This window comes from Cuculus canorus, chromosome 20, assembly GCF_017976375.1.
Source record: "Cuculus canorus isolate bCucCan1 chromosome 20, bCucCan1.pri, whole genome shotgun sequence".
NCBI classification, from domain to species: domain Eukaryota; kingdom Metazoa; phylum Chordata; class Aves; order Cuculiformes; family Cuculidae; genus Cuculus; species Cuculus canorus.
This window is the reverse complement of record NC_071420.1, coordinates 1228823-1240329: the sequence shown is the minus strand read 5'-3', so window position 1 is coordinate 1240329 and position 11507 is coordinate 1228823. Positions and strand designations below refer to the sequence as shown.

At 50.1% G+C, this 11507-nt stretch overlaps 1 protein-coding gene across 1 annotated transcript; it reads left to right on the top strand.

Moving 5' to 3' along the window:
- Nucleotides 1-6090: 6090 nt before the first annotated feature.
- On the top strand, nt 6091-9939 carry SRSF1 (serine and arginine rich splicing factor 1). The gene is made up of 4 exons (XM_054085196.1): nt 6091-6780; nt 6982-7166; nt 7457-7629; nt 7893-9939. Exons 1-4 carry the CDS (start codon nt 6587-6589, stop codon nt 8085-8087), a joined length of 747 nt encoding a protein of 248 aa, XP_053941171.1. The 5' UTR covers nt 6091-6586; the 3' UTR covers nt 8088-9939.
- Nucleotides 9940-11507: the final 1568 nt, after the last annotated feature.

Sequence of the window (11507 nt, the reverse complement as noted above, 5' to 3'; positions counted from 1 at the left end):
ACTGCCCCTAGCAGGGCAGCGGACGGCTGTGCCGCGGCACGGCGGATGCCGGATGAGAAGGTGATGGGTGCCACTGACAAACAAGGAGCTGCCGATACCTCCCAAGGACACAAACAAAACGCCGCAAGGGCTGGCTCGCTCAGCATCACCTCCCTGGGGTTCTGTCGCCGCTGGCTGTTTTGGTTCCCTGTATCAGGACGGCGTCGTTCGCTCTGCGTCGAAGCACGAGGGGTGGGAGATGCCGAGCGAGGCTGGCGAGCTCCCAGTGCCGGCGCTGTGCCACGGCCGCCGCAGCAGTGGCTCCTCCGTGGATCCCAGCGCAGCCGGCTGTGTGCCGCACGGCTGGGGCACGGGAAGGCATCGAGGGGAAGGAGGCAACGCCGGGAAATGCACAGAGGAATAAAAAGAGCAAAAGAAAAAGGAGGGAAGGAGCAGTCGGAGGGGAAACCCTCACCAGCCAGCCTCCGCCTAACCAGGAGGATCCTTCTGAAATGAGCAGATACGCTCAGTCTTGTTTATTTACTCCTTAGCAGGAACAGACCTCAGCAGGTTTATTTTCATTAACAGTTTGCATTCATTTTCCTGCATCCACGTCGGGCCTGGGAGGATCCTGCCAGGCAGGGAGAGAGAAGCGAACGAAACCGGCTGCTGCAATATTCAGTGGCAGCGGGAGGCAGGGAGCGATGGGAAGCGGGTAAAAGGGGCCTGCAGAGCCCTGGATGAGCAGAAATGCTTTCCCAGTGAAAGAAATCAATTCAAACCAGTTTGGGGGGCTCATTTAAACTTTCCCATTTGTGCAAACCACCGGCTCTTCCCCATGCTGGGAACGTGCTGGCATGTGGGAATCAAAGGTGTAACAGGCGCTGAAAGTCAGAATAACACAAAAACAAGACAGCAGAAATCACAGCAGAACTCCCGAGTCCCGTTTTTTTTTCTAATTAACCTTTAATTGCTGCTAGCAACACAAATAACCACTCGGGATTTGACAAGATTCTGCTTCCCGTGCCTTTCCGCCAGCCCGGTGAGCGGCCAGAGGCCAGCGGGGGTGACGAGGTGCCGGTGGCCCCACGCTGCGCTGTGCCAGAGGCTCTGCGGAGAGCTGAAGACCTTCGGCACGGAGCGCGTCGTGCTCGGCAGCTCTGACGGTGCAGCCGTTCTAATGGAGAAAGGAGCGCAATGCTTCAGAATTTCTAAAAATGAGCATTCTCACGACGCCTTCCTGGTGTGCTTTGAATTCCGGCGGTGTTAGCGGTGGAAGAAGGCAGCTGATGCAGCCTGCTCTTCTGCGTGGCTTTTCTTCTTTAAATCTTTAACTCCGTGTATCCTTTTGGATCGGCTTTCAGGAAAAATTCACACTGTCAACGTGGGCTGTGGTTTTCGTTTGCATCAAGACGTGCCACAGCATGTGCGTATGCAATCTTTTTGCTTACGCATAAATCTACACAAACAAAATGAGCTCCACCACCATCCGCTTTCCCGGGAAATATTTTCAAACTTAGCCACACTCCCCTTGTTTTATCAGTGTCCTCTGAAAAAAATCACAGACTGCTTTTTTTTGTGTCTTTTTTTCTATGTGAAAATTAGTAACTTTGATAACCTTGAGGCCCTATTTAAAACTGAAGGCTGCCAAAATACCGGCTTATTTCAAGCTTCAAAGACACTGCATGTGCGGTTTTGAGTTACTGTTGAAATGCCAAAAGAAACCACTCAAGCGGCATATTCCAAATGACTGTTATGGGAGGGAAACAGCGAATTTGGACAATTCAAAGCTCAGTTCTCAAAAAAAAATGTTACAACTTAAGACGTTGTTTTAAAAATGACCCATTTTTCCCAAACAATCTGAGCTTTGATGAACTGTTATTTTGCAACAAAGCAAGATTAGTCAAGACTAATCCCAGCTGGATCACGCTGAGTGAAGGGGGCTGCCTGCAATTTAGGAAAACCAGGTTCCTGCTATCCTATCGGAGCCAGGCGAGTGGTGAAGGGGATGGGAACCAGCATGCGGAGCTGCAGCCCAGCCCACTCCGCTCCCATCCTGGGACCTCCTCCTGCCAACGCCTCTGCTTCATCACCAATAACAATGAGCAGTGACCTCATGATAAAGCATTTTAGTGACTTTGCAGAAAAAGACCCAGCAGGGGCACCGGGCTGCGATGCGCAAAGAGCGCGAGCGGTGTTCCACGGGGGTCGGTGTTGGAACTGGTGCTGTTTTAACATCTTTGTCACAGACGTGGACAGTGGGATTGAGGGCACCGTCAGCAAGCTCACCAATGACACCAAGCTGCGTGGCACGGTTGATGCGTGGGAGGGAAGGGATGCCATCCAGCGGGACCTGGGCAGGCTTGAGAGGTGGTGCTGTGCTCTGGTGAGACCCTACTTGAAGTCCTGTTCAGTTCTGGAGTCCTCACCACAGGAAGGACACGGACCTGTTAAAGCAAGTCCAGAGGAGGCCACAAAGATGATCCGAGGGCTGGAGCACGTCCCACATGAGGACAGGCTGAGAGTTGGGGTTGTGCAGGCTGGAGAAAAGAAGGCTCCGGGGAGACCTTAGAGCAGCTTCCAGTGCTGAAAGGGGCTCCAGGAAAGCTGGGGAGGGGCTCTGGATCAGGGACTACACGGTGAATATTTGTATTATCCACCAACATTCTCAGTTGGAAAGCCCTGTCTTTCGTTACTTTCACTTTGAGAATGAAAGCTGGTCATTTTACAGTAGCTGCCTTTCTTTTAGCGAGACTGTTTGCCAGTTCCTTCCCAATAATTTGTTTTCTACATAATTAATGTTTAATGATTCTCCACATATACATTATGCCAGAAAGCAAAAAACTACTCTGACAAAGCAAATAAACGATCTACAGCTTATCCAACTGGTTTGGGTGCTCCGCTGATAACATGGAGCTAAAAAAGGTAATGAGGAAGAAAACATTCAATATTTCTATAAAGAGACACTTCATTAAGGTAATTAAGGCAATAATTTAAAGCAGTTATGAGGATTATTAACACACAAAAGAAATTATACAATAGGTTTTTTTGCAAACCAGGCAGACTCACTTTTACTTTATGATGCCTTTAAGAATAATCTTCAGCAGCTTAATAAGCTTTTGAAAAGAAAGACTCATTTCTTGGTGAAGGAAGGAGCCTACTCCACACCTGGGAAGAGCAGATTTGGGGTGTTTGAGATTTGGGGGGTTTGTGCAGATAAGAATTGTTATTTTTTTTTTAATATGCAACAAGTATTTCGACTGAGCTGGCAAATCGCTGAATTAGCCTTTTAAATTGTGCTGGTTCAAGCAACGTATTTACCCCCTGAAGTCAAACGGGTTGGTGCTGGAACCATGGCAGCACCGCAGTCAGTGTCTAACCAGGTTGTATTCCCCTACAAACAGAACCACGAGACCACAACACACACACAAAATTGCAGAAAATTCCAAGATAGTTGTTAGTTTATCCTTTGCAAACCCCTGCTTCTCAAGATGGGCTTTCTTGTAACACCTCTCAGTGATTAATAGCAGTCTTTAAGCCACCAGCAATCCAACACAGATATCACCAACTGTTAAAAGTCACCAGAGCAGGGCACGTTACTGTGCTTGAACCTGCACGAGAGAAAAATGAAAGGCATTTGTAACGGTCACACGTGTGTGACACTATCCTGAAAACATTTCTCTAACTGTAAGTTATCAGGATCGCTATTTTCCAGAGGAATATACATTTTTAACTAACACATGAAAAATGAAGAATGCGTGACAGCCCGTACTGGAGAGGCATGACACATTTTTTAAACTCCCTTAATTAACTGCAGAGCCTGAAGGGTTTTTCTACACACTCCGACACTTTAACCCGTCACAGTGGTTGCAGGGACTCAGCCTCTCTGGCACCACATGGACTCACTTGTGCCCAAAGGAAAGACACCAACGGATGGGGGAGAGACACCCTGAGTGCACAAGGACAACGGTTTCAAACACCTGTGTCCCTCCCCTGTCTGTTACACCTTACACAAGAGACTCACTTCCAAAGTGATTTGTGACCCAATCTCCAAGGAGCGAGGTGTGAGCAGAGGAAGGAGCTGTGCTGGGATCGGATGAGCAGGACACACCAGGAAGAGCTGCCCTGCATCAAGGCTTCAGGGTGCATGGAAGCCCTTCATCTAACGCTACACTGATTGCCTCAAAACATTGTTTAGGGCTTTGTGACAAACCAGACTACTACACTGGTGTTTTAAAGTGACTTTATTTAAATCATAATATCATAAATATAACATAGCTGTACTTTATTTCTTTGCCTCTTCTCAGAAAATCCTTTTCTGCCCTCTTTTGCACCCATGTAACTCTGCATTAAACCCCCGAGGACACCACAGAGCACTAAGCACCCTAAAGACAGTGCTTCCATAAATGTGTCCTCTTGACATACAACTTCGCTTCAACCTCAAATGCTTTATTGTTCCTACGCTTTTATTAACTTAACATGGACACAAAGTGAAGTACATTAAGGTTTGTTCTGTCCAAAGTCATCGTGCTAAGCCTGCAAAGTGGATGAGTGTCTTTCCAGAGCAGACCATGTGGTTAGTCCAACGTAAGAGCAGCCACGAATCACAGTATCGCAGAACCACAGAATGGTTTGAGTTGGAAGGGACCACGAAGCCCATCCAATCCTTACGCAGTGAGCAGGGACACCTCCCACTGGACCAGGTTCCTCAGAGCCCCTTCCAACCTGACCTTGACTGTTTCCAGGGATGGGGCAGCCACCACCTCTCTGGGCAACCTGGGCCAATGTTTCACTGCCCTCAGTGAAAAAAAATTATTCCTAATATCTATTCTAAACATCTCTTAGTTTAAAACCATCATCCTATTGCTAAAACATTTCCCCCCGTCTGTCTTATCAGCCCCCTTTAAATATTGAAAGGCCACAGTCAGATCTCCCCAGAGCCTTCTCTTCTCCAAGCTGAACACCCCCAGCTTTCTCGGCCTCTTGTCATAGGGCAGGTGTTCCAGCCCTTTGATCATTTTTGTGGCCATGCCTACAGGTCCGTGTCTTTCCTGTGCTGAGGGCTCCAAAGCTGGATGCACTATTCCACATGTGGTCTCAACAGCACCAACACCTGATACAAATGGCAGCTACTATCACAAAAAGTTGAATATTTTTATTTAAGTTGAGGTAGAGTTAAGATTAATCTAAGTGGCTGTATTTTTTGAAATTTACAATGTCCCTCTGATGGCATGTTTTTTTCAGTGTTGTTTTCCAGACTCTGTTCATTCTTCAGAAATGATAACCACTTGTGATTAGTGCGGTCTATGCTGAACAGAGGTGTCTTCCTCTACAAAGACCTCTGTTGGCCACCTTTCCGCATCCCAAATACAAGGTCAGGCAGAGCTGGCTCCAAAGCGCCACATTAGCAGAGTTTTGACTGCTGTGGAGTTCATAACATTAAAATTAGTCACAGAATCATAGAATAGTTTTGGTTGGAAGGGACCTTAAAGATTATCCAGTTCCAACCCCCCTGGATGGGCAGGGTCACCTCCTACTGGATCAGGCTGCCCAGGGTCCATCCAGCCTGGCCTTGAACACCTCCAGGGATGGGACAGCCACCACTTCTCTGGGCAACCTGTGCCAGTGCCTCACCACTCTCATAGTGAAGAGATTCAGGCTTCATAAAGGATATTTGTCTCGTAAAACTGCAGAACAAGTCTTACTGAGCTTATTTGTCGCCACTTTTGGCACCCACGAACAGCCCTAACCCTCCGCAGGGCCAGGTGAGCAGGATGCCGGTGTGGCCGAGCCGCGGCCTCAGCTCCCCGTGCCCTCAGGGCAGCCATTTTACGTCAGCGCGGCCCCAGCTCGCCGCCGCCCTACGTCGGGCCCGCCCGGGGAGCGGGCAGAGCCCTTTTCCTCCCACCCTCCGGACACACCACACCGCAGCGGAACCGCGGCTGCGGCCGCTCTGCCCCAGCACGGGAGGACGAGGCCCCGGCCGCAGCCCGCCCCGCAGCCCCTCTCCCGCCACCGCGCCCCCCTCGCGCCCCGCAGGGGATTGTGGGTCGCGCCGCGCGCCTTGGCGCCAAGCGCCGCCGTGGGGCATTCTGGGAACCTCCCTCCGCCCGCCCGGCCGGGCCTTCTTCCCGCGGGCGCTGCACCGGATGTGACGTCACACGTTCTGCCGCCGTGAGCGCCGAAGCTTATCACCGCGGTCTTCCCTCCTGCAGCGTGGCCTCGCCGAGCATAGCCGAGCTCGCCGCACCCTCGCCCTTGCGAGCTGCGCCGCCAGCACCGGTTCGGCTACGGAGGTGGGGCCGCTGAGCGGCGAGAGAGGAGGGACTACTTTTTCTTTAGCCACCGCCCATGCGCAGCTCGCAGCGGTGAGGACTCGGCGGAAGGCGCGGGCACCGCCTCGTTCGCCGCACGCGCGTGAGGTACTGCGGCCGGGGGTGAAATCGCTGCGCGCAGCCGGACCGCGAGGCGCCGCCGCCATTTTGAAGCGGTTGTTGGGGGAGGCGGCGTGTGCGCTCCTGTCTGCCCGGCCCGGCCCCGCGCCCGTTCCGCCACCCCGCTCTCCGCGCTCCGGCCCTCCACCGCCGCAGCCATTGCCGACCTTGCCATGTCCGGAGGGGGCGTGATTCGCGGCCCAGCCGGCAACAACGACTGCCGCATCTACGTGGGGAACCTCCCCCCCGACATCCGCACCAAGGACATCGAGGACGTCTTCTACAAGTACGGGGCCATCCGCGACATCGACCTCAAGAACCGCCGCGGGGGCCCGCCCTTCGCCTTCGTAGAGTTTGAGGACCCCAGGTGAGACCCCCCACACACGGGCGCTCCCCTGGGAGAGGGGCTGCGGGCCTTGCTCCCCCCGAGGCCGGAGCCGCCGCTCCCCGCCGTGCTCCGGCGCTAACGGGCCCTGCGGGGCGGGGGGGGGGACGCGGGAAGCGGGAACAAAGGCGGGGGGGCGGTGCGTGGGCAGGGCAGCGCTCACCGCCCCGTCCCGTCCCGCAGAGACGCGGAGGACGCCGTCTACGGGCGGGACGGCTACGATTACGACGGGTATCGCCTCCGCGTGGAGTTCCCTCGGAGCGGCCGTGGCACCGGCAGGGGCGGCGGCGGGGGTGGCGGGGGCGGCGTCCCCCGGGGCAGGTACGGGCCCCCGTCCCGGCGCTCGGAGTACAGAGTCATCGTCTCGGGTGAGTCCTTTCTCATTCTCCGTCGCTGTGTTTCCTCGGGGTCCTGCGGGCGCGCTTCCCAGCCCTGGGGGGAGGCAGCTCCTGGGATGTTTTTAAAATAGCATCCCCTTTCCTGGCCCGGGACGAACGCTGCCGCGCGGTCGAACGGCTCCTCGGACCGTGCAAAAACGGCTCCTCGAGGCAGCCCGCTCGCTTCTTAAACGATCTCTCGTTCGCTGTGAGCTGTCTCTGAGGCTGCGGGAGGTGAGAGTAAAATCCCGTTTTAAAGTAGCGTCTCGCTTTTCATATAGGGCTGCCTCCAAGTGGGAGTTGGCAGGATTTAAAGGATCACATGCGTGAAGCAGGTGATGTATGTTATGCTGATGTTTTCCGAGATGGCACTGGTGTCGTGGAGTTTGTACGGAAGGAAGATATGACCTACGCTGTGCGAAAACTGGATAACACTAAATTTAGATCTCATGAGGTAGGTTTCATACTTACTTTCTTTGGCCAGAAATGGATACAAGGGGCTTAACAGTAGGATTTGAAGGTAAGGAATGTGTGGTGTTCACTGTTGATATACAAAGCGGCTGAAGAAGTCTGTGGCCAGCTTGTGAGGAGGTAGACTTTAAAGCTTTGATGTCTGTTTCCGTGCTGTAGTAAACAATATCTTCAGTCTGTCAGCATGCCTAGAAAGATGGCCCTGAAGCCTAGACTTTTCAATCGAAAGTTCTGTCTATTCAATAGGGAGAAACTGCCTACATCCGTGTTAAAGTTGATGGCCCAAGAAGTCCAAGCTATGGAAGATCTCGGTCACGCAGCCGTAGTCGTAGCAGAAGCCGTAGTCGAAGCAACAGCAGAAGCCGCAGTTATTCCCCAAGAAGAAGCAGAGGATCTCCACGCTACTCTCCCCGCCACAGCAGATCCCGATCTCGTACATAAATGATCACTAGCTCTGATCTTTTTTTGTAGAACCCCGTGTTGTACACAGTTTTCCTTTACTTAGTACAGTCTTTTGGGTTTTTTTGTTTTGTTTTTTTTTTTTAATTCAACTGTTTTATTCAAATTGGCTGAAGTGTTGAATTGCATTCGTGTGTAAAATCCCTAGTGAGTATTTGCTCCAGAACATCAACATTCCCCCCTCATGTCTTCGCTAAATTGTATTTTAATTGATGTCAGTCAGGATTGTTCCAACTTAGTTCCAGTTAAACACCAACATTCTTCAAACCGTGGTATTGCTGTGTAAATGTCTCAGTGTTCAGCTATGGTTTATACGAGCTGGGGATGTTGGGATGTTTGTGGCTAACTTGTCTCTTCTGGGGGATCTTATATTTTATCTTGCCTTTTCGTGTGTCTTTCTGTAGACATATCTGAAGAGATGGATTAAGAATGCTTTGGATTAAAGGATTGTGGAGCACATGTCAATCATTTTAGGATTGTCAAAAGGAGGATTGAGGAGGATCAGATCAATAATGGAGGCAATGGTATGACTCCAAGTGCTATTGTCACAGATGAACTTGGCAGTATTGACCTTATACTGAGAGACAGGTTAATGGAGTGCGTGCACCTACGTGGCACTGCAGGCATGTTTTGGTTATTGCAGACTACAATTGCTCTTTAAAACTTACTTTTTTTTGCAATTGTGGCTAATCACTTGCTTTTGTAATTCTCTAATCCGTTCTGGTTTTTTAAAGGAATAAACTGGGACGGGGGTGGGAATATTGGTTTACGTTGTCATGCAGCATTTGGTTACAAGTGTTAATGTTATGTTAGTGTTTGTACACTTGTAGTAGATCAAGGGTATCTTTAAATCAGAGTATAATATCAATACTGCTAAAATCTGCATGTCCTCTGTGTGACTGATACAGCGTTGCTACTTCATTTTTTTAAAGTATCAGAATGAAAGCAAAAGTAGAAAACCAAGTTGGGAGTAATTTCTTAAGTCTCCGCCCTGCCCCCTCAGACTAATTCACAATTGACTCACCGATATGTTTGAAAACTCTGGTTAGTTAATTTTGTTACCTTCCAGCTGGGAGTGCTAGCTGTAGCATAGACGCGCAGTAGGTGGATAGCTTTAGCAGTAAGCTTTTCCAGTCTCATAAACATTTTTTGCAGCCACAAAACCCGTAGCGCACTACCACCCTACGAGCAATGAGTATGTTGGCATTTTCAGTTGACATAGTGTAAATATTAAAATGTTTCCTCCGAATAGTAATTAACATTTCTAAAAATTATCTGAGCGTTCACCATTCAAAAGTTTGTTTTGGGGAATTGATAGTTATTAATGTACATCTGTATTAATTGATGGCAAACATAACTGATCATTCCCCAGAATCCTATTTTTTCATTACAGTATCTAACTTTTTGCCTCCTCTTTTTTGGTTTTGCTGGTTATAAAGGTTTGGATTGGAGAGGGCTCACTGGATCCCAATCCTTGGAGCTGGATCATTGGATTCATAATGTGGATAGGATAGGGAGGCTGAATTACAAGGATTCATGGAGCGGGATCAAATTACCAGGAACATAGGAGTGGATTCCTGCCCCAACCAAACCGCACTCGTGTGGATTTTTTATTCAACTCAATTGGCTATTCCAAAGATTTTTCTTTTTCCTATTTTTGACGATTGGAGCCCTTAAGATGCGCGGATGGAGTTTTTCATGTTTTTGGTAAAAGGAGCAAAGCGAGGACCTGGAGAGGTACGCTGGAGCAATCTCCTTGGAAGGATTCAGCACGAGTAGATGGTAAACATTAAAGGGGAAAAAGGGGGGGTTGTTTAAAAAAAAAAAAAGTAAAGTCATTTCTCTAAATTTAAAGATGAAATTGGAGTTAAAGATTAAGTAGGTTTACAATTGGCTACTGCCTTTTTTCTTTGACAAATAAAATTTTTAAAAAAACACGCATGGTTGTCATCATTTGTCGCTGAGAGTCTTGGTCTGTGCGTGCCCCTGTGGCTTTGTGAAATCACAAGTTTGCAGACAAAAAGCTTTTGTGCTCAACAGAGATGCAGTGTTTCGCAGGAAGCGTTTGTTTGAGCTTCTCCTGAATAAAGGATCAGTTCCCTGGGAAATGGGTGGAATTTATTGTGCAAGTAGGGGAAAAGAGAATTCTGGTGCTTAGAAGAGGGTGCTTGAGTATTGATGTTGTTGTTAATGATACTCGTGTAAAGAGATCACAAGGGGGAAATGTGGGGTTAATCAGGCTGGGCACTCCCCCCCTGTGATCCTCCTGGGACAAATATGGGTAGGAGCAGCGTGTGGACATCCCCGTGCCTGCAGCCTGAGTGCTGGTGGGCTGGAGGCAGCGTGCAGAGCGGGCAGTGGACGAGCCAGGCAGTCGCTGCTGGCGTGGGGTAATCAGGCTGGAAGCGCCATGCCTTCTCTAGCTGGAATAGTTTGGCTTAATGGGAAGTATGTGAATGTTTCCATGGTCTGGTGGGGTGACGTGGCTGTTGTTGGAATATGTTTAATTTACAATGAATGAAGAGCGAAGTGCCGGTGTGGTGCAGAAGGGCATTTCTTTTGGCACAGTGTGATCTTGGTTTGTAGGACTGCAAGGGAGGGCAGAGGAGGTGGAGATCAGGTGAATGTTTAAACAGGGCATCTGTGTCACTGCCGTGCGTTGTGTGTCATGGAGATGGATAGCTGTGTCTGTGTGGCAGGGAAGTGCCGCATCCCTAATGGAGCAGGGCAGGAGGGCTGCGTTGTGAAGCAAGATTTGTGTTTGGGCCAGGGTTAGCAGGTTCAGGTTTCAAGTGTGTGTAAAAGAGTGAAGAGTGCCGTGTGTGGTGGCAGTGATGCTACGGAATGGCACTTCCCTGTGGAATGCCGTACTGCCAAACCTGTGTGTACGAGATGTGCTTTTCCCCAAAACCTGAAATTTTTATAGCACGGTGCTGTGTTTGGAGGGAGGCAGAAGCCGTGTTGCACACAGAACAGACTTAGCATGGTGCCAGGTGGGAAGCAAAGGAGGGAGCTGTGGAGAGGAGTGGAGTGAGGTGGGGTGGTGTGAAGGTGGAGTGGCTCCTTAGTGGGGGTGTGGGAGAGCAATGGTAGAGGAGTGGGCAGTGTGTGCAGACTCAGGCTGTCAAACTCAGGGTGAGTTTGACCCCCAAAACCCCAAAGCTGCCTGGGCGTTTGTCAGTTTTGTTTCCTGTGTTCAGGAAAGGGGCAGCTTCAAGGCAAAGGCTCAGAGTGTGCTTGGGGGAAGCAAAACCTTTCCTTTGGCAAATGGAAATCTGAGGAGTTTGGTTTAATTGAGCTGACGTGGTGTTTGGAGAGGATTTCTGTCTGACAGCTTAGGAGTTGGGAGGAAAGTAAACTTCACAGAGGAGGTAGAGCGAAGTGGTTATAGTCCCCTGTCTG

Bases quoted from the DNA above. Each gene is read 5' to 3' on its own strand.
- SRSF1 (XM_054085196.1), top strand. From the start codon at position 6,587: ATGTCCGGAGGGGGCGTGATTCGCGGCCCAGCCGGCAACAACGACTGC. The intron at 7,167-7,456 runs GTGAGTCCTTTC...CTTTTCATATAG, and splicing joins GTACAGAGTCATCGTCTCGG to GGCTGCCTCCAAGTGGGAGT. The intron at 7,630-7,892 runs GTAGGTTTCATA...TCTATTCAATAG, and splicing joins CTAAATTTAGATCTCATGAG to GGAGAAACTGCCTACATCCG.